Source organism: Aythya fuligula, chromosome 26 (genome assembly GCF_009819795.1).
Source record: "Aythya fuligula isolate bAytFul2 chromosome 26, bAytFul2.pri, whole genome shotgun sequence".
In the NCBI taxonomy this organism is placed as follows: Eukaryota; Metazoa; Chordata; class Aves; order Anseriformes; family Anatidae; genus Aythya; species Aythya fuligula.
Window position 1 is genome coordinate 1,227,053 of NC_045584.1, and position 19,877 is coordinate 1,246,929.

The 19,877-nt window shown below is 47.2% G+C and overlaps 1 protein-coding gene across 10 annotated transcripts in view; it reads right to left on the reverse strand.

Moving 5' to 3' along the window:
* Window positions 1-7,594: 7,594 nt before the first annotated feature.
* GATAD2A (GATA zinc finger domain containing 2A) overlaps window positions 7,595-19,877 on the reverse strand; it is a 59,703-nt gene continuing 47,420 nt past the window's right edge. For 8 of the 10 annotated variants that reach the window (XM_032203508.1, XM_032203518.1, XM_032203510.1 and 5 more), the window contains 9 exons: window positions 17,520-17,649; window positions 16,873-17,004; window positions 15,318-15,407; window positions 13,068-13,199; window positions 11,766-11,933; window positions 10,947-11,226; window positions 9,938-10,227; window positions 8,889-9,072; window positions 7,595-7,977 (listed from right to left, as the gene is read on the reverse strand). In XM_032203508.1, the coding sequence (XP_032059399.1) occupies window positions 7,847-7,977; window positions 8,889-9,072; window positions 9,938-10,227; window positions 10,947-11,226; window positions 11,766-11,933; window positions 13,068-13,199; window positions 15,318-15,407; window positions 16,873-17,004; window positions 17,520-17,649 (1,537 nt within the window). In that variant the 3' untranslated portion in view covers window positions 7,595-7,846. The remainder of the gene's footprint in view (window positions 7,978-8,888; window positions 9,073-9,937; window positions 10,228-10,946; window positions 11,227-11,765; window positions 11,934-13,067; window positions 13,200-15,317; window positions 15,408-16,872; window positions 17,005-17,519; window positions 17,650-19,877) is intronic. The other 2 variants (XM_032203516.1, XM_032203517.1) reach the window with 2 other exon arrangements.

The window sequence follows — 19,877 nt, forward strand, 5'->3', positions numbered from 1 at the left end:
GCACCCCCCCGTGGGCAGCCCCAGCTGTGCTCCGACCCCCCCAGTACCCCCAGCCTGAGCCCCGACAGCCTCAGGGGGGCCGCATCCTGCCCTCGTAGCTCGGAGACCCCCGGTGAGCCCCCGTGACCTTGGCTGTGCCAACGCCTCCGTGCCACCGCGGCGGCCCTGGCCACGGCATCGCAGGGCGCTGGGCTCTGCCCTGCTCCCATCAGAGCTTTGTCCCCCCCCAGCTCTGCAGCAGCTCCGTGTTCCAGATCGAGGTCACCCTTGTCTTAAGCCCTAATCGCACCCGTAATCCCTCAGTGGCTGCAGGGACTTAATAACTTTGCAGCTGGCCTGGCCGAGGCCACCGGGCACAGGCCTCCGAGCTGCTGGGGAGGCTGCAGCGTGCCGGGGCTGAGGCAGCAGCAAGCAGAGCCCCCAGAGCCGCCCCCAGAGCCGCCCCCAGAGCCCCCAGAGCCCCCACATCCCCTGCCCGCAGCTGGGGCAGAGCCGGGCGGCGTGGGCAGAGCCGCCCTCCCCGGAGGCGCTTGGCAGGGGCGCACGGCGCCGGAGCCAAACGATGCCCGCGGGCAGGGACGGGGAGTGCTGGGAAAAGTGGGGGAGGCGAAGGCTTGGCCGCGGTCACCAGGGCGTGCAAGGCGAGCTCAAGGCAAGCGTGTGAGAGGTGGTGGCCAGGCGGCAGGGGTGAGGGTGTGTGGGTGCGCCCCGGGTGTAGGGCAGCCTCGTGCTCCTTGTCCTGGGTCACCCCGGGGGTTTGTAGTCCCTGTGGTCGCCAGGTTTCCTGCAGCAGGGACCAAGGTGCTCAGTTTTCCCAGTGCCCGGCTGTTTTCTTGCATCTTTTTCCATCTGCAACCCAAAAGCAGCCTTCAGGGCAGCAGAAAGAGGACAGAGAGAGGTGAGAGCACCCAGGCGGGGACGTGCTGGGAGCTGTGTTTGGGGTTGGGTGCCCCAAAAACACGGCCGGGGCCACTGCTCCTCGTTGCCTTTGCTCCATCCATCCACGCCAAAGCATGGATCAAACGCAGCTCGCAGCAGCCCGTGTGTTTCTGTCACAGACCTGAATTTAGGTGAGCAGGAGGCTCTCACCTTGCTCCAAATCGAGCACCAGACTTCAAGGAGTTGGGATTTTTTCTGCCAGATGACAGCCACCGGGCAGAGCACCCTGCCGTGGCTGCATCGCATGGCATTATTACTGCAAAAAGCCAACAAATTTTGTTTTTTAGAAGTAATTATTGCACGGCTCGTCTTGGACGACAAATTCCCTTTTTACGCAAACAACCCTTATCCTTAGGAGTGGAATTCCTCATCCAAATAATTATTAAGGCAAGCACCTATTAAGGCCTTCGCTGAGCAATTGCTCACCATTCCCACCCGACTGGCCTGCAGGGAGCAGCTCAGATGGATCCAAAGGAGCCCGGGAGCAAGGAGAAGGAAAAGGAAAAGGCACGGCAAGGGCCAGCCACCCGCCCCTTCCCCATGTCAGACGGCCCCAAAGGCACCGATGCTGCTGTTCAGCATCATGGCCAGGGGCTGAAGGGGAGAAAATAGCAGGAAAACCAGGCTTTTAAGATTTCATTTGCATTTCAGAGGGCGTTTGTCATTCATTCACTGGCACACCTTATACTAATTGTGGCTGCAGTGATGGAGAAGAGGGGCTCCCTCGCTTAGTGCTTGTATTTTGAAGCAAGGACTGTGTTTGAAGCGCCAGGTTTTCCCACTTTCACCTGCTCTGGCCCCAGCTTTTACCATCCTGCCCGTGGCCCAGGGCAGTGCAGGAGGACACGGAGCAGCCACCGCATCCCAGAGCAGGAGGCAGCCGCACACCGGTGGCCGTCCCCAGCCCCGGGGAGCGCGGTGGGAGCTGATGCAATCCTGCCCCGCTCTTACGCAGCCACCGCATCGCGCCAGGGCTTTTGGGACCGGGCCAAGCCCTTGTAGGATGGGAGCGAGCAGTGTCAGCTCTTTGTGCCCGACAAGAGGCCAGCGCCGACCCTCCCTGGGGGATTTTACGCCAGGCACTGCAGCACGGGCAGGATGCTGCCCCCAAAAGCACCAGAGGGTGGTGGGGGTGGGCTGGGGGCAGCATTTCCTAACGAGAAGCCTGAATTGGGAGTTTTTCAGGGTGGATTGGAGTGGGCTTAACCCCTTGGATGCCAGCAATGCCTAAATTAGCAGAGGCAAAATGCACACGAGATGACAAGCCAGGGCACAGGACCTTCCTGCAGTGTTCTCGCTGATGGCACCGTGCTCCTGCCGCCCCCTCGAGCGTGCCAGGCTCAGCTGGTGCCATCATCTTCTGCTTTAATCCCCGGCAGCTCTGTGCTTCTGGTACCAAAATAGCCCGGCACCAATAGCCTGCACTTCAGCACTTTTGCATAAAAAGACTTGGGACGAGCCTCCAGCAGCACAGCAATTAAACAGCTCAGAGGAACACGAAATAGCTTGAATTCAACTGGCTCCTGGACTGGTGTTTTTGGAGAGCTGGAGGTTTTCCAGTTCCGGAAGGACAGAAGCAGCCTGTGAAGGACCCAAACCACCACCTCCCACCCCAAATGAGCAGTAAATGTCTCCAGGGCTCAGCTGGGAGCGATGCAGACGTGTCCTGGGGCTGTCCCAGCGCAGCTCCGCTTCCTTGTGATGGATGCACGGGGTCTGCCTGCACCCGCAGGACCTGGGTGCTGCTCCCATCACTTTGTCTCTCACCCTTCCAAAACCAGGTTCTACGGCGCCAAAAACTCTTCCTGCTTTCACCCAAACCAAGCCACTTTTCCTCCCGTGGTGATTTCCATCAGGACGGCTCACGAGGGCGCAGCCAAAGGGCACCTTCCTCCTTACACCACGGCACGTGCTGATGGGACAGATGACGATGATCCTGTTAAATTCATGATCTACATCCCTCTGCTCGCTACCAGGAGGGCAGGGATCCGCTGGGGTCTTCCACACCTCGGCTGAGTTACGGTGGGGATTTAGACAAGCTCATCCATCTGTTCAGGCAGCGCAGGAGACGTGCGCGGGTCTTGGAGTTGGGAAGCACCAAACCACCACCGCTGCTCTCCAGCTCCCATCTGCTTTTCCAAGGCATGGACACACCACTGGAGGAGAATTTCCTGCATCTTCTGCACGCTTAACACTTGGGGTCAGGCTCTGCCATGAGCCACATAGGATGTGAGGAAGAGGGCACCAGGCACAGGGCAGCAATCGCACAGAAGGCGTGGATCCATTTGCAGCTTTCAGTTTCAAAGCATCAGCTTCACCTCCTTGTCCCCTTCCTTTCCTATCCTTATTTGTTTTGGGGTAAGGGACCACACGATGACCAAAGGAGCCACGGTGGCCACCTACAGCCCCCTGCCCGGCACCATCCCCTGGAGGCGACGTGCACGGAGCGAGGCGCGTACCCACGCTCCGGCGACGCACCCGAAAGAAGAGGCGGACGCGAGAGTTTGTCCATTTGTTTATTGTCATTCAAATACTAAAAATCCCTCACAATACAATGTACAGTTATCGAGTTCAGATTCTTCCTCCATTGAGACTGACTATCAGGTTTTAGTGGGATTTTTTTTTTTTTATTTTTTTTAAGTTTTCGTTTTATTATCAAAGATTTAGAGTCACAATAAATACGAGTGACAAAAACATACCCTGCGCTGGCGTAACGTTACTCTGTTACACTCCTTTGTTAGATGATTATAAATTCTTTCTTATTTTTTTTTTTAAAAAAGCACAATGCAAGTTATTTCCCTAAATGCAATATACAGCGTAACTCTGCCTTAAGCAGACAAACACTACTGCGGTTCCTTGAGGTCTTTTTGCATTATATATATATATTTATATATTTATATATTTTATTATTAAAAAAAATGCCTTCTGTGCCCCCTCCTTCCAAAAGGAGAAAGTGACAAATGAGCCAAATAGGGTTTCTGGTAAGACCTGCCTAAGCCTTCTCTCTTCTGCTCCCTTCTACAGCCTAAGTCCCCCATTTTCAATCCTTAACTGTACTTTGGTAATTTTTTTTCTTCTTAGTAAGCAAAAAATGTAATAACTAGGTCTGACAATTCAGATGAATGGTTCCTAACACGATGATAAAAAATACCTATAGAAAAAAAAATCAACCACCTATCCGGAATTTAAGATTAACCAAAATCTTCCTCGGTATCACAGCTGGAATGCCATTTACAGGAATCCCGAGTACAAAAATTAGCAAAGTCACCCTTTACACGAACTGGAAAAGCTGTCCGAGTCGGCTGCGCTATAAAAATAAATCAACCAGGCCACTCGCCGCGTTTCTGAGCGGAGCTCTGCCACCTAGCCAGCGCTCAGAAACCCAACAGACAATAAATTAGGTTATATAAAAAAAAAATAAAATTCAAAAAAAACCACACAGCTCCCACATCGCAACACTGGTTCAAATGAAAATCAGGGGTTTATTTCACAAGTTGCTAAAATCTAAGTACAATAGTCATTTGTCATTATTACTGTATTATAAAATCTTGTAGTCGCAACGTCTCAAAGAAAGGTTATATGGCTTGCAAGAACCAACGCTGCTCTAACCCTCTCCCCAGGAGAGGGGGGAAGCAAGCAGCATCTGAGCAATGTCAAACCAGCTCATGCAGCAGTTTGCAGCGAAGCAGTGGAGGGTCGGGGAAGCAGGAGCCGGGGCACGCCGCCGCCGCCGCCGTGCACGCAGGCCGTCGAGCAGCACGGTCGGTCTCTTGTTCTGAGGGAGCTTGAAGGAAAATGGTGTTTTTCCAGGAGCGGGCCGGCGACGCGGCTTTTCTTCGAGAGCCCGCACGCTGCACGGGCAGCTCTGCAGAGGAACGAGTAGCCCTTAGGGTGGCAGGAATCCCAGACGTGACAGCAGTACAAAGAAACCAAGGGTTTGTTCTTTTAAAGTGTCTCAACTCCCCTCCTCCACCATTCCCAAACAACTCAACCTTTAGGCCATAACACCATTATTTTGAATATTCGAGCTAATTGAGCTTTTTTTTTTTTTTTTTTATTTTTTTTTTTTTTTTTTTAAATTTAAAATTTTCCCCTCAGGAAGGGTAACGTACAGATGGGGAAGAGGAGAAGATCTGGAAAGACTGCAGCAAGTGTTTCAACAACTACCTAAACCTAGCATGATACCTTTACTTAGCCTGGTTAAACACTACCCAACTGAATACGTAATTCTGACTATAAAGGAAGAAGCAACTCTTCTGGCATTTAACACATGAACAGCACTCAAGTCTTCCCGGTGTATTTACCTAGAACTTTGCAGAAACACATATGCAATAAATATTTACTCTACGTTACCTGCAACACTCCAAGAACCACAGATTAAAAACGATGTCAAAACTGGTCTGGATCCCAGCGGCCTAATATCCGCGTAATGTTTTCTGCTCACTTTGAAAGCCTTTGAAACAATTCTGCCCCGATGCATAAAATAGGACCTGGGGGGCTCTGCAGGATGTTATGTGGAAGCTAATTGCGGTCTAGCACTGCTGAGGGAGCAACGTTTGTAAGGCTGTATGTGCAGGCTCGTTTTTGTTTTCAGTTCTGAACCTTACCCTAGGTCTCTCTCATCGTTTTAAGACTAATTTCCAGCCTCCCCTCTCCATTATGCTGAAATTCAGATTTACAAGATGCTGTGCTGAACTGGCAGTATCCAAAAAGGTTTTGACATAGCTTTTAAAAGAGGCTCTTTTAATACTTCCGCACCTCTTTCCATTCCCCCTCTTCCAGCATCAGCAGATGCTGAAGCTACACCCCAAAACTGAAAAAAAAAAAACACACTAAGAAATTGCCCAGCCTTCCCCAAATGGCATTTGAATTTTACTTTGAGAAGTTTTGCTTTTTCTTTTTAAACAAATGCACTCTTCCCAGGTCATTGAACAGTACTGGACATCTGTAGCAGTGATGAGATAACACAGGCATTTGTCAGAAGAGGAAAAAAAAAAAAAAAACAAACAAGGAAACTCCACACGCGTAAGGAACTGAAACAATTTCGTAATATTTCAAAGTGCAAAAATAAAATGCACTCAATTTCTCTCTCCACATCTCCCAGTCCAAAATATCTCGGAATGAAAAGAAAAATTAAAACCCCAAAACAATTCCTCTCATCCCCAATTAGCTCTTAATATACATTTGTAAAACAAACAAACAAAAAAAAAAGAAGTCAAATTGAAAATTCTAGGGCTTTATACAGCAACAAATACCATTTTGCAAAAACTAGGTCTTCTAGACTACCGAACAGTTTCCAAAGTATCTAATATTGATATTCACACAACAGAACAGGGGCTAAAATGAATGAGTTTTCGTTTCCACTATGCAATAGTTAGATCCGAAGAGGGACAACCCTACACAGTTATCGGTTTAGTTCGATCTAACGGCGACTGCTAAGAAAATAGATTCAGCATAGAGACTGAGTAGTACCCCCTCCCCCCTTTTCTTTTATATATAGATATATAGATATATATATAATTTTGCAAATAATTCTCATCAGCACTACTTCCAGTACTGATATGCAACATAAGTAGTAAGGCATGGATTTCTGCCGCTTGAATTCAACTTTAATTTGGGAGAAGCACAGGGAAGAAGGAGAGAGGATGACGAGAAGAGAAAACAACCGGACCTGATGGATTTGGGCTGAAACCTGTGGAATCCCCGACACCTATGAAAACCACGTAGAAACCTGTCCTTAAAGCAGGGTTACCTAAAGCTCTATCAAAAATGAAATACTGCGGTGACGGACAGGAGAGCATGCCTGGAAGAACGGAACTCGAGAGGGATCGGGCGGTCCTGCCCCGCGCGTGCCCGGCCACCAAGCACGACCAGGAGCGACGGGAGGAGGATGGAGCCCGCTACCTGACCGCGGGCCTCCCGCTCCTCCGCTCGCCCCTTCTGATTGCGTGCAGCTTCCGGAATTCCTAGTTGGTCTTTTTTTTTTTTTTTTTTCCCATTTTTTTTTTCATTTTTTTTCTTTTCTTTTTTTTTTTTTTTTGAGTAAAATTGCTCAAAACGATAAACCTCTCCAAAATGAAAATAATCAAAAAACAGTTTCGCTTTGAAGTCTCTGGGAACGTATGAAAGGCCCAACTGCTCTTCGCTGAATTAGAAAGACTGAACAAAGGTGTTTGTCTATTCAGTAAATTAGATTTTAGACTACCAACAGTTCAAAGTCTATTCAAAACAGAATCCAACAAAAGTGAGAGACTCCTGCACTGGTTCCCACCAGACAAGTTTTGGTGGTAGCCAGTCCCTTAGAAAAAACATACTCAACTGGAATTTGAGTTTGCACTTATTTATCATTAGCTCATCATTAAAACATTATAATCTGTAGACTGCCTTCCTGGCTGGAGGAGGGGCAGGGAAGAAAAGCAAACATGAACTCGGCTCGCTAAATGCATCTGCAAGATCGGGTTGAAATTCCTCTCTCCTTGAGCTGACATCCATGCTCGACGGCGAACGAACACTGTGTTCGTGGTGAATTGGGTAGTTATTAATAAACGAAACCAAAGGCAGAGAGTCATTTAGTCCTCCTTTTGTGCTGGTGACAAAAAAATCCAAACTAAATACATAAAGCCAAAAAAAAAAAAAAAAAAAAAAGAATTCTTCCCCTTCCCTGACAGCCTTCATCATCAGTCAATCACAAGAATCTGATAACCAAATGAGCTCAAGTCTTTTCCCACCCACGTGGTGTCATTTTCTCTTAGCAGGGACAGCAGCACTCGATGGGATGAGGAGTGGTCTTCTTGCATCCTATAAAGCCTGGGGCATATCCAGCTGGGATTAAAGCAGATTCCACTGTCATGTGGTATAAAAAGGATGGCAGAAACAGGAAAGTCTTCCTCTTGGGCATTCCTCTGCATTACTTCCACGTGGCGGACTGTGGGATGGACCGTGGGGGAATCATATCCAGGAGATATTCACGCTGGCGGTCTACTGCTGAAGACGACTTGTGCACAGCTAAACTAGGATTAACAAAAGGTAAAGCCCCACCTGAGGAGATACAAAAGAGAAGAACGAGTGTCACAGTATGGCAAAAACAGGTGACACAGCAGTGACAAGAAAGCACTACTCACATTTCGCCCACATGAAAACAGATTAGCTAGGTAAGCGTGAGTCACTATCAGACACAGAAGGTCAGACACCTTCAGAAAATGAAATTTTCCCAAATCATCTAAGCAAACAGGAGCAAGATTTTATACCAGGAGTGAAGACTTGAGCAGACTAGGGCTCTCTGCAATGAAATTATGCTTACGTGATAAATTAAAATGTCAGGAGAAAAAAAAATAAATCAATTCAATATTGGGCAAGAAAGTAGATCACAGAAGAGCTAGTTCCTAATAAAGTTTCCTTCCTAGAGATCCTAATGATCACGTAAGAACACTAATGCTTCTTCTCAAGTCAGATTCCTAACATATAGGAAAGATTAAATCAGAATTTAACACCTCAATTTGTTCAAAGCAACAACTTTAGTTGGTTCAAAACCTGAGGAATGCTGGGAATATGCGCTGTAACCTTACCTAAATACTCATTTATTGTATGTGGCTTTCAGCAAAGAGTAATAAACACAGTCAGAATTAAACGACTGAATTCAGCTCCTGCAGCGTGGTTCTGACTGTGCATACAGAGTCAATGATAAACAGTCTGATATTACATCTATTTAGCCTATTTACAACCCTGTAAAGCAGCACTTTCTATGAGGTAGCACTTGACTGCCTCTTTCGAGGAGCACAAACCATACCAAAAGCAAGTGCCAACAACCACACGGAGAACAGAGCTGTGGCATCACCAGGCCTTCATGCAGGAAGTGTCAAAGAGAAAGCATCCTTACCCAAAGAACTATGATTGTTGGACAGAGTGCAGCTAGTAAGTAGAAAGAAAAGAAACTTTAGAAAAAAATCTACCTGTATTGATGGGAGTCTTCTTCCAGGCGGCAGCGCTGCCCTTGCTGACAGGTCTCTCAGCATGCTTACCTGGCCTACTCCCAAGTGCTGCTGCAGACGATGCATTCTGCAACTTGGGTGACTGGCTAAATGCATGCAACACTCCCCGTGGAGCTCCAGGGCCTCGAGACATCTGGCTAGAAGTCTGGCAAGAGAGCAGATGGTAAGACAGGCACGGCACGGCACGTGTCTCTCCTTCAAATACAATAGCTTTGACCAAACTGCCTGTTTTTCTCTCTCATTTCTTGGCTTCTTCTGCCAAACCCGGAATGCGTTATTAGTTGCAGGGCTTCAAACGTACAAGTCATCTCTAGATCAGAACAACAATCAGCTCTGTGCTTCTGAAAGCACCTGTAAGAACGTGGAATTATAATCAAATGCAAAGCAACAACAAAAACGTGCTGTGTAAGCACCTCCATACACCAGGAACGCTCCACTTCCCTGACCTAAATAATCAGTACCTTGATTATTTCAACTCCAGGCAGCACTTAAGCAGTTTCCATCTCCTCTCAACTGAAAGGTTTTACAAGGTGTATGAGAACCAGTCTCCGTCAGAGATGATTGTTGCCCATTACCTTGAAACTTCACAAGCACCATTACGTGCTCCTGGCTCACAACCAGACTTTTTTTTTTTTCTACCTGAGGTAAATTTATTCCTGGGTATTTGGCATCGGAGCAAGTTTTTTCATTTAGTACCTCCTAAAAAAAGTTGAGGAACAGACTTTGCAGCATGTGAACTCAACACCCCAGGATAATTACGATGACTCTTCAGAAAAACATCACCTCTGCTCTTCATGTACAGAGGAATGACACATCAAGTCCCTGTATGACAGAATAGGGCTATAACCAGCCCAGTTTTAACCTGACACCCAAGCACACGCTGTGAAGCTCAAATAAAACAGGTTCACGCACAAGCTCCTTGCCTGCACACCGAACACCAGCACACGTGGAGCCACGGGAGCCCAGCCCCATCACCACCACGATGTGGCTGCTTGCAGACAGAGCCTCACCTGCTTGAGCGAGTGGTGCTGCACTATGGGGTCTGACTTGGTCTGTACGGGAGACGCAGTCTGTTGCAGTATCCTCTGCTCAATCTCCTGCTCTTGCTGCAGTGCTTTTACGAAGGCAGCCTTCAGTCGGTTAGTGTGCTCAGCTTTCAAGGCCTTTTTCTGATTTGATGTCATACAGGTTTCACACATAATGGTTCCATTCTTCTCCTCCCTCCAACGGCAGGTGAAGTCAGTCTTACACTGAGCACACATGTAGGGCTCGCGAGATGATACAGGAACTGAAACTTTACCTGCAGAAACACAGCCAGGTTAGTCCTGCTCATCTTTGGCTTTGACAAATGAATTACGTTTAACCCTCAAGAATATTCCAGCATGAATAAATAAATAATAAAATAGTTATTATAAAGCAAGTGCTGCCACAAAGGTGATTTATAAAAAATGTGACGCTACCTGTAAAGGCAAAATCTACTAAATTATTTACTTCATTGATACAGTATAGCTGATCAACTAGAGAGGAGGTCTGGAATACAGATGGTAAGAAGTCAGTCTTTAATCAACTACATTTCTCCTCTTGCCTTCTACATGAACTTGGCAACAGAGCTGATTTTCATGTGTTTGGAGGCAGTCTCCCCAGGTTATCCATCTATCTCAACCTCATTTCTCCCTAGGAACATTCTTAAAAGATAACTGCTGAAAACAATGTTCAGAGAGAATTCTGTGGTGATGGACACACAAGTGAGTGATAGGAAATCACCCGTCCTCGACATATTTTAGAGAAATCTTTACAAATGCTGCCTATAGCCTGTGAGAAATCATTGTGAAACCCTAGAATTTCACAGTTAAATAAAGCAATTCGACAACCGTTAACAAAAATTAATCCCAGATTAGACAGACTATGGAAATTTAATCCAGGAAAGCCTGACACTCTTTGCTGCCTGCTGTTTTGACGAAGTCTAGATGGAAACGGTTCTCTCCTCACCTTTGAGGCACGTTTTTAACGCCATCTCACCTTGAGTTTCCAGCAAGTTCTGCACAACTTCTTCCAACCCAACTAAGTAAATAAATTCGTTATTAGCTGCGCTCGGCAGGAAGTTCATCTCTGGCGCAGGCGGCTTGGGAGGAGGGATCTCCAGCAGCGTTTTCTCCAGCTGCTTCCGCAAGGCGAGCTTGGCGGCGGCTTGCCGGCTGGCTGGCGAGTCGTTGGAGTTGACGATAGAAGCAGCGCTGGTCGTAGTAGCGTTCGCCTGAGCAGATGTCACAGTTGTACCTTTGATTGAAGTCGGAGAGGCCTGGGAGGAAACAGGACACAGCTTAGTGACAAGGGCCAAATGGTTTGGGGTTCCCCGGCTCCACTGTTGCGGCCCCAGGAGGGTAACTGGGGGTTGCTTTAGGGCTGTCGGGGTGTGTGATGGAGGCAGGGTGCCTTTATTATCTCTAAAATTTTTATCTCTACCTCATTTTGAGCTCTGTTTACTAGAACACTGTTTACACTCCTAGAGAGGGGGGAAAAAAAACCTTCTAAGGGACAGTTTCATGTTGAAATACCAAATGCAAAATGAGGTGCGACACTCAGTTCACTGAAATATGTATTTCTTCCCAATAATCTGTAATGGTTTTCTTCATTCCTATGTACAGGAGGTGAATGTGACCAGAGAATGGGAAGAAAACGGAGCAAGACAACTGTAGTAATAGGCACCTGCACCCGTTAGATGAGAGCAGGCTGGGCCAAGTAGATGCAGGAACTGGACAATCAGTAATCACAACTGTCCAAGCTCTGTTCCTCTGGGATTAAAGTTCAATTTGGCACAAAGTACAGCATAAAACTTACCTGCGGGATATTGACAAGCAGGCTGGTGTTGGGAACGTTGGCGACACGGATCAGCCCCTGCTGGATAATTCTCTGCCCCTGAATTTGTACGCTGGGGACCGATGCCCGTGGCGCCAGCAGCAGCGGAGGTGGCCCCGTGCTGGAGTGCTGTCGGATGTTGTGGATTTGCTGGGAAGACACAGAAATGGGCTGATGCAATGGTGCCATGAACGATGGGGAGGATTAGACAGCGGGAAATAAGTGGGGGGAATCAAATGGGATGACGTGACCCAGTGGAAATGAGGCAAGGCAGGGAACGCAAAGAAAGCGTGACGATTAACATTTGGGTCAAAATGCGATGTTTTTCCCTTTCCCTCCGTCAAAATGAAACAAGAAGAACACAGCATCAAAAGAGACGCTCGTACGTGAGGGCCAAAAGAGCTGTGCCAAAAATCCAAGTTTCCAAGTCAAATTTCTTTCATTTCCAACGTGTAGTTGTTAAGCCTGTTTCATTTTAAAGGCATTAGGAAAGCTATTTCTCAGAATGAGGTTCTCTCCATAATCAGAACAGAAAGAAAATGAAATACCAAATGCTCTACCTTCCTCTTTAGTGCTGGCTATGCAATAGATAAAAGCAGACCTTTCACTGCAAAATAAATCCTCATTTAACAAGGAAATATTTTTTCTCAGTCCTCCACAGAAGCCATACTTCTAGAAGACCGTATCAAATTGAACATTGCTTTCCTACTCCTCTAGTGACACCGCAGTTTTCTGTTACAGGTGATAAAGTCCCTGCAAAGCGGCACTTCCAGATTTCCAGTTGACTATCTCATTTCAGCAGCTCTTATTCAATCTGAAGACTGACACAATGAGGGAAAAAAGTGAGTTTTAGCATTTGAAAAGGTGAAATTGATATGACAGAAAGAATAATGTTTAAAAAAAAAAGCAAGAGTAAGGGATTGTGTTTAATTTCCTCTGCTCTCCTAAGTGCCAGGTGAAGCTGGAAGCCCCTAAGTTAGCTTTCACAATAAAGGCACACACAATTCTCTGGTGCAGCCGAGGGAAGAAGCTATCAGAAGCTATGCAGGTAAAGGCAGCATCCTGCATCACCACGGGATTTTCTCATGGTTCACCGAGAGTGTTATGGGACAGCACAAAAGCATGAGCTACAACGATGTAGGATCTTTCAGTGGCAGGATCTCTAACCGTATCGAGAAATTCCAGCAAGAAGTTCACAAGATCCCTCCAGACGAGGAGGATAACAAGGAAAATATGTAAGACACATTCCAGAAAAACAGAGTAGATCCACCACAAAGCAAATACCTGCGCTCCTCTGACAAGAGGCGGCATTACTATCTGTGTGTTTTGCTGAGTTCCTAGTTTTGAAGAAGTCTGCTGCCCACCACGGACCAACGGAGGAGGAATAACAGTGCCCGGTATACGTGTAGAAGAGGTCTGCAAAACAGAGGACAGTTTATTTGCATTTTTTCATTCTGGTGCATTTATATGCATGCTCTCTTCTGTTGCCTAGCGTGCCAATAAAGCACTATCTGAAATCTTAGGCAGCAATACAGACATAGGTAAGGACACGATGGCAGTCAGGCTACGTGCTCGGGAATTGTTCTCTCACATCCTGCACAGAATTCAAAAGGTAAAGCGCAGCCCTCAACAACATTTTCTTCTGCCACCCCCACAAAATTCAATAGCTCCAGCACTGCTGTACTGAAAGACACCAAAAGAGGCATGCCATAACAGGAGTATGAAGCATGGGGTAAAAACACGAGCAGCTTTCCTCTCTGGCTGATGTGATGAATGCAACATCTGTCTGGAGCATCAGGGTTGCAAAGACTGTAGGGACAAGAGATGGCCAGGCTGGCTTCAGCACAGCTAGTGTTCCAAGGCAAGCAAACAAAACCAAGCAAACAACCAACAAAAACTTCATTTTTTTGTGTGTGGGGAGGAAGAGAACAGGGAAATACACACGGCAGGCTTCAAGGAGCAGCACAGGCAGACAGAAGCTGGAGATGCAGGAACCTGGGGAGGTGAGCAGACTGGGCGTATGCATGTGTGCAGGAAGGAAAGAGGAGGCAGGAAAGGGAGAAAAGCTTTAAAAAAAAAAAAAATGAAAAAGAAAAGAAGTCAAGCGAAAGAGGTTTGAAACACTGCCGCCCTTGTTTTTGGGGCTGCAGACTGCATCAAACCCTGAAAGTTTCTCACAGTGCAATAAAAGGTGACACAGCTCCATGCATCGCTTACATTCCTGCAGACCGCTAAGGCTACGCAGCCTCGCCAGAGAGGCTCTGCTCAAAGAGCCCCGAACCTCTCCGTCCTGTTCATGTGGCTTTGCACAGCTCGCCACTTCCCTAATTCCAGCCCCAAACTGACCATCACCCACGAATTAAGACTTCTGAAAACACTGAGGCTCCCATTTTCATGAATTATGTGCGTGCACACGTGCATAGTCAGGCACGGGGGGAGTTTGGTCCCCTTCTGTTACGCCTTTCAACCGAAGACCAAATGTTACCTCAACTGCTACACGCAGGAATTAATAGAGTTTTCACAGTCAAGCCAAAGCAGACGGAGGTTAGGTTAATTTGCCCAAACACCACGAATTAGACAGAATAACTGGAATTCTGGATTCTTGGCTCCCAGCTCTCTGCTCTGCCAAACGGCACAGACAACTGGAGTTTCACTGCCTGTTCGCTGCAGATTTAACTCGTGGTCCAGTTCCTCTGAAAGTGCTGTCTTCAGTGAAGGCAACTCGCCTCAAGGAAGAGATTACTCAAACTGGCAGATTGCTGTAAGTTTTGGGAACGTTTCCTAAACGGAGAGCAAATTTACCCCAACCCTCAGGTAGAGCGTGCTCGGGGTTTTTCACACGAGCTGGAGTTTTCCAAATTAAAGCATTATGTGCTGAAACAGTTCCGAAATTTGTTTCAAATCAGCCCATGGTAAATAACCAGAAATGTCTCAAATCCAAAAGTGAAACAAGACACTAGACGGGAGGCAGATTAGGCTGACAGATGTCAATCCCCTCTGCTTTTTTTCCCCTCCCCAAGGCTTTCCAGCATTACACTTAATTTAGCCTGAACCAAGACCTTTCTTACCATCGTGTGCCATTCAGCCACCGAGCCAAAAAAGAAAGCCTTAGATTTGCTCAGTTCTTACAGTTTATCACACTGAGGACACAACTGGGTACCTGGAGGGTTTGACAACAGGTTACCCCAGTAGAAATAGGACAGAACTCCGTGGCATCCTCTTTTGCCAGAGGTCATTAGCACCGGTAACCTGTGTATATGTTACAGCAGGGTGGATGAGGCCCTTAAGGATGCTCAGCCACTGAAAAATGAGCTTTTAAGAGCTACCTGCGTGGGACATCCTACCTCTATCTCCCACCCCAATCATTCTTTAAAAAAACTTAAGAGTGGGGTTGGCGGGAGTTAGCCCCGGATCTTTTTAGGGAGAAATTCCACCCGGATGCCAGTCGTTAAGGTGCTGGGGCTGCCTCTCCTGCACTGCGCACCCTTCTCCGCTCCGGGCCCTAGACCTGGCAGCCTGGCCCTTCCCACTGACCTGCAGGGACGGCTTGCCAGCAGGAACACTCTGCGTGCCCCGCACCAAGGGCGGAGGGGTGGCCACAGCACTCCCAGAGGAACCAGCAGGCTGGAAGAGGAAAAACAAACCAGAAAGAAAGCAGAGGAGTGTAAGGGTGTAAAGCAGAATCACAGAAGCTAAGGGAATAAAAGCGTTTTACCTCCTTGCGCCTTAGTAAGAGAATCTTCAAGGCTCGTGGCTTTCCCCCTCCCCCAGCCCTTTCTTCCTCTGAGCACCTCAATATGCGTATTTAAATGAAGAAGTTATTAGGCAAGTATAGAAAAGATTATACCAGAAAAAAAAAAAAGAAAAGAGCCTCCACACCAAAAGCACAGCAACGTAGAAATCTATTTTAGCAGTCTCGGCCTGCAGCCTGCTTCAGTCTCATTCACCGTTACTGCTGGTCTCAACAAATTCGGTTCAAGCATAACAAAGTGAAAAAAGTTACAGGAAAAGACTTCAGATATTTAGTTCAGAATATGAATTTCTCCCTACTTAGGTCAAACATCCAGAGTTCATCTCTCAGCAGGGAATTGTGCCATGTGGGTACTTGTTGCATTGCGTTTAATTCCATCTACTGAGGCACTCGGACATCCAGGAGACAGACACCAATAAAACAACCCAAACCAGCCAACAGAGAGGTGTTAATATCCATCTGCAGCGTGAAGCACACTTAAAACCTACACATCGCCCTCCCAACACAAAATCCAAGTCAGCATCACACGGGCTGGAACATAAAATAGTTCAGTTGCCATTGTTACAGGTGCTCAATTCACTCAGAGCCTCGCGTGGGGTGCTTGCACGCCCCCTCTGCCTGCCTCCACCTCTACCCTTCGGTGGCAGCGTGAACAGCACAAGCAGAAGGCAGCTCCTCTGGCAAAAAAACAGACTTTTTTCTGGGTTTGTTTCCAATGAAAACAGTCCTCCCAGCAGTTTGGAAGGCACACATGTGATACGAGGGGTGGGGAGGAAGGGAAGGGGGTCAGGGTGGGAGGGCTGAGCCTCTCCTTTTAGGCTGCCTGGGTTTCTTGACATAACCACAGGCTGGCTGCAGGCAGTGGGAGCTGGAAGCCAGATCTGTGCCACACAGCAGAGCTCGGCCCTCGGTCACAGCTCCCAGTGGTGGGGATGGAAATGCTTCAACAGAGGTGCTGACAGGTGAAGTTATGCATGAGAATCTCCTCCAAAGGCACACTCATGCCAGCTACCTCTAAGCTGCTTTAAAGACTGGACAGTGCTTAGTAATTTGGAGTGCATTCCACTCAAAAATGCCCCTGAGTTTACTCAAAAGATGTTCAGCTTTTGCATACGGTCGATAAGAAAAACTGTCTAGTCATTTGGTCTTGTCAACACCAAAAAGAAGGAATGGTTAATGGGATACAGCACTACAAACTTCAGGAAGGTTTTATGAGAAGTGAGCCATGCTTTATTTGAGAACTCTCTTGGGTCCTACAGGTTATGGCAGCTGCCACAGTTACTTATTTTTTTCCTCCACTCTAGAAGACAAGACACGTATCTGTAAGGAAATAAATACCTTCTGAGTAGTGGTCTCCTTCTGGATTTGACTTTGCCGTAGCTTTTTCAATAAAACAAGTTTTGCTTCTTCTAACCGTAACTCTTCTTTTAGCTGTTTAATCATTCTCTCACGTTCCTCAGGACTGCTTTTCTGCAGGGCCAGGTAAGGCAATCGAGGATGGGAAAAGAGGGAGGGGGGAGACGGTAAAGACAGATACCATACAAGTTACGACAAGAACTTTCTGCATTATAATTGTCATGTATGTCTTAATATCACTGACACGTCTGCAATATGAGGACACAAACTGAGCACGGAAAAATAGAAGTCAGACAACGAATCTACGTTATGCCATGCTGCATAAGGGATATTGTGTCCACAAATAGAAATTTCAGTAAAAAAAAAAACAATTCCTAAAAAAGCATACTTTAGAAGCATATAAAAAATAATGAGGTAAGAGCCTAAAGAAATAAAGATAAATAATAATAATAATAGAAGGGACACATCAGCCTTTAACAGCTCCCAGACTGCCAGCCTGCAAATCAGTCTTCAGGAAACCAGGTATCTACCTGACCCTTTGATCACAGGTGTCCCTGCAGGAACAAGAGGAATGTTTTCTTACTTCTAGATGGCAAAACTCAGAAGTGTGTCAAGACAAGCAGACTCACCATGAGTGCCTCCGTGTTGGTCTCTTTTAATGCTATTTTTGTTAAACCATTCATTCTAGGGCTAGAAGGTTCATTGTCCGATAACACTATAACGTCCGGTGAGGGGACTCTCTTTTCTCTCTTTATTTCACTGCAAATCGGAAGGAAAATACAGAGAATGAGTTAATAAAACAAACTAACAAAAACGACTACTTCACACTGCATAGCGTTATTTATGACCCCCTGATAGATTATTCCCAAATCTCTCACATTCCACATAAACCCGGCACAGACGAGTTCCATCCATTTCTATTCTCCTCCTAGATATGACACATTTTTGTGCTGTTAAGCTTCATGAGGCAAAACGCGGCCACAACAGAGAGGAAAGGAGAATTCCTTCAAACCAGGAGCTTTTCCACCAGCCATTCCCTCCCTGCCAGAGGCAAGCCCTGCTAATTGTGGAGGGTGAAGGCTCTCTGCTTGCACGAGGAGGACCATGTAGCCTCTCCTGGTCCAAAGCCATCAGGTCACTTAGTGCTGCAAAGCAAAACCAGCCCCTCTTCTCTTTTTCCTTGTCCTAGCGTAAGGGTTTTTACATCATGACCTTCCCCACCCAAAATATTTGCCTGAATCCTAAGGAAACACGACTCAGCTCACACATGTTCACTTACCTCAGTTTGAGCACTTCATGGCAGAGTTTTCTTCATCCATCAACACCACTGAACTCTTTTGTTATTAACAGCAGAAACCTCTAACAGTCTCAACACACAGACACACACCTGCAAAGCTTTATCAAAAACTCCTGAAACATGTCCAGATGGATGTTGTTTTTAGCTTTTTATTTGGTTTTAGTGCTTTAGTGTCTGGACCTCACAGCCAAACTCCTGACAATCCATCACCTCTCAGCCCCACCACGTTTGATTATCGTGCAAGAAGAGCTGTACTGGCTTTGGACACGCAGCAGGGTCCTTGTCCAAGGAAGTTTTAAGTGGAAGTTGAAGGCAGGAGCAGAACACCTTCAGTACCAGGTTTTGGGATTTCAAACCATAAAGCACAAACCTTGTGTGGCACGTGAGAGCTGAGAGGTTTGGCAGGAGCGGTACGGAAACAGGACAGCACAGCCCTGTGCACCGCCCAGGAAACAATGACAGTGCTTGCGAAAGGTCTGACAGCAAGAATAGCAGGAGAACGTAACACATGGCATTGTTTTGTTTTTCTTGTAACCCAAAACCAGAAGTAGGAACAATAAAGTTTACACTGAGAACCTTCCAACTTGCAGCGAGTTATGCTTTAGAAGAAACGCATAAAGAGCTCGTATCAAGCAAGACTAAGCAAATATTTAAGTGTGGCTTGTACTGCTCAGTAATAAGAGATGTGGCATACAAGCACTCTACTTTGAAACATCAGGTGATCACTCCTCAGATCAAACAACAGTTCCTAGATTTAACTGATACCCCACATATCTTAAGAACCAAATAATTAATAAGGATAATAAGGATTAACTTAGTGTGAATTCCCTTTGCATCATTAACATCACCAAGAAGCTGCGCATCCCCATAAGCCCTGTAAAACACACCTCCAGTAAACACTCATGGCACATCAAACAGTACTTTGGATACAAAAAAACAGTTCAGAACACTGAAAAAAATAAAAAGCAGCTTTTAAAATGTGATTTCTGTCTTAGTGAAAGAACACAGCAGAAGGTAGAAGTGTCCTCTAGAGGGCACAGCGAGCCAGGAAACCCCAATCGTTTAAACTCTGAGGCGGTTTCAGAAGTAGCAGTGGCACAGGTGAAACATTTCCAGCTTTTTCCTGCATCTCCAGGCACCAAACTGGCTCCTGTGGCTCTCGGCCGGGCCGTAACTGGCCCAGACCCAGCTGCAGCCAGCGCTGCAAGTTTCTCCCGGCGGTGGCGAGCGGGGACGGCACGGGGACAGGGACGGCACAGGGACAGGGAGCCTCTCGCTGCTGAGCCCTTCTCAGACGACAGCTGGGGCTCAGTGTGAGCGAGGGGCTGGGATGGAAATGGAGCAGGGACGCTCGCCTTCACTCCTCCAGCCTTCAGGCTCAGTCCCTCCCAAGAAGCAGGGGTCAGGCAGCAAGCTGAGACCCCCGTACATGTGGGATTTGAGCGGATAGACGGCTCTGCACCCCAAACCATGCCCGTTTCCAAACCCCAAGGGACCTTTCCGCCTGCTCCCCGCTTTGACCAGCCCACGTGGAGGGAATCTGCAGGATCACAACCCAAACACAGCACTGAAGGACTTTATTCAGCCGCAGACGTGACACTCAGCAATGCTTTTTGGAGGCTCCTTGCACCCTCGGTCAAGCAGCAGTGACAGAGCCAGGGGTCTCCCCACGCCACCGTGTCACACGGGG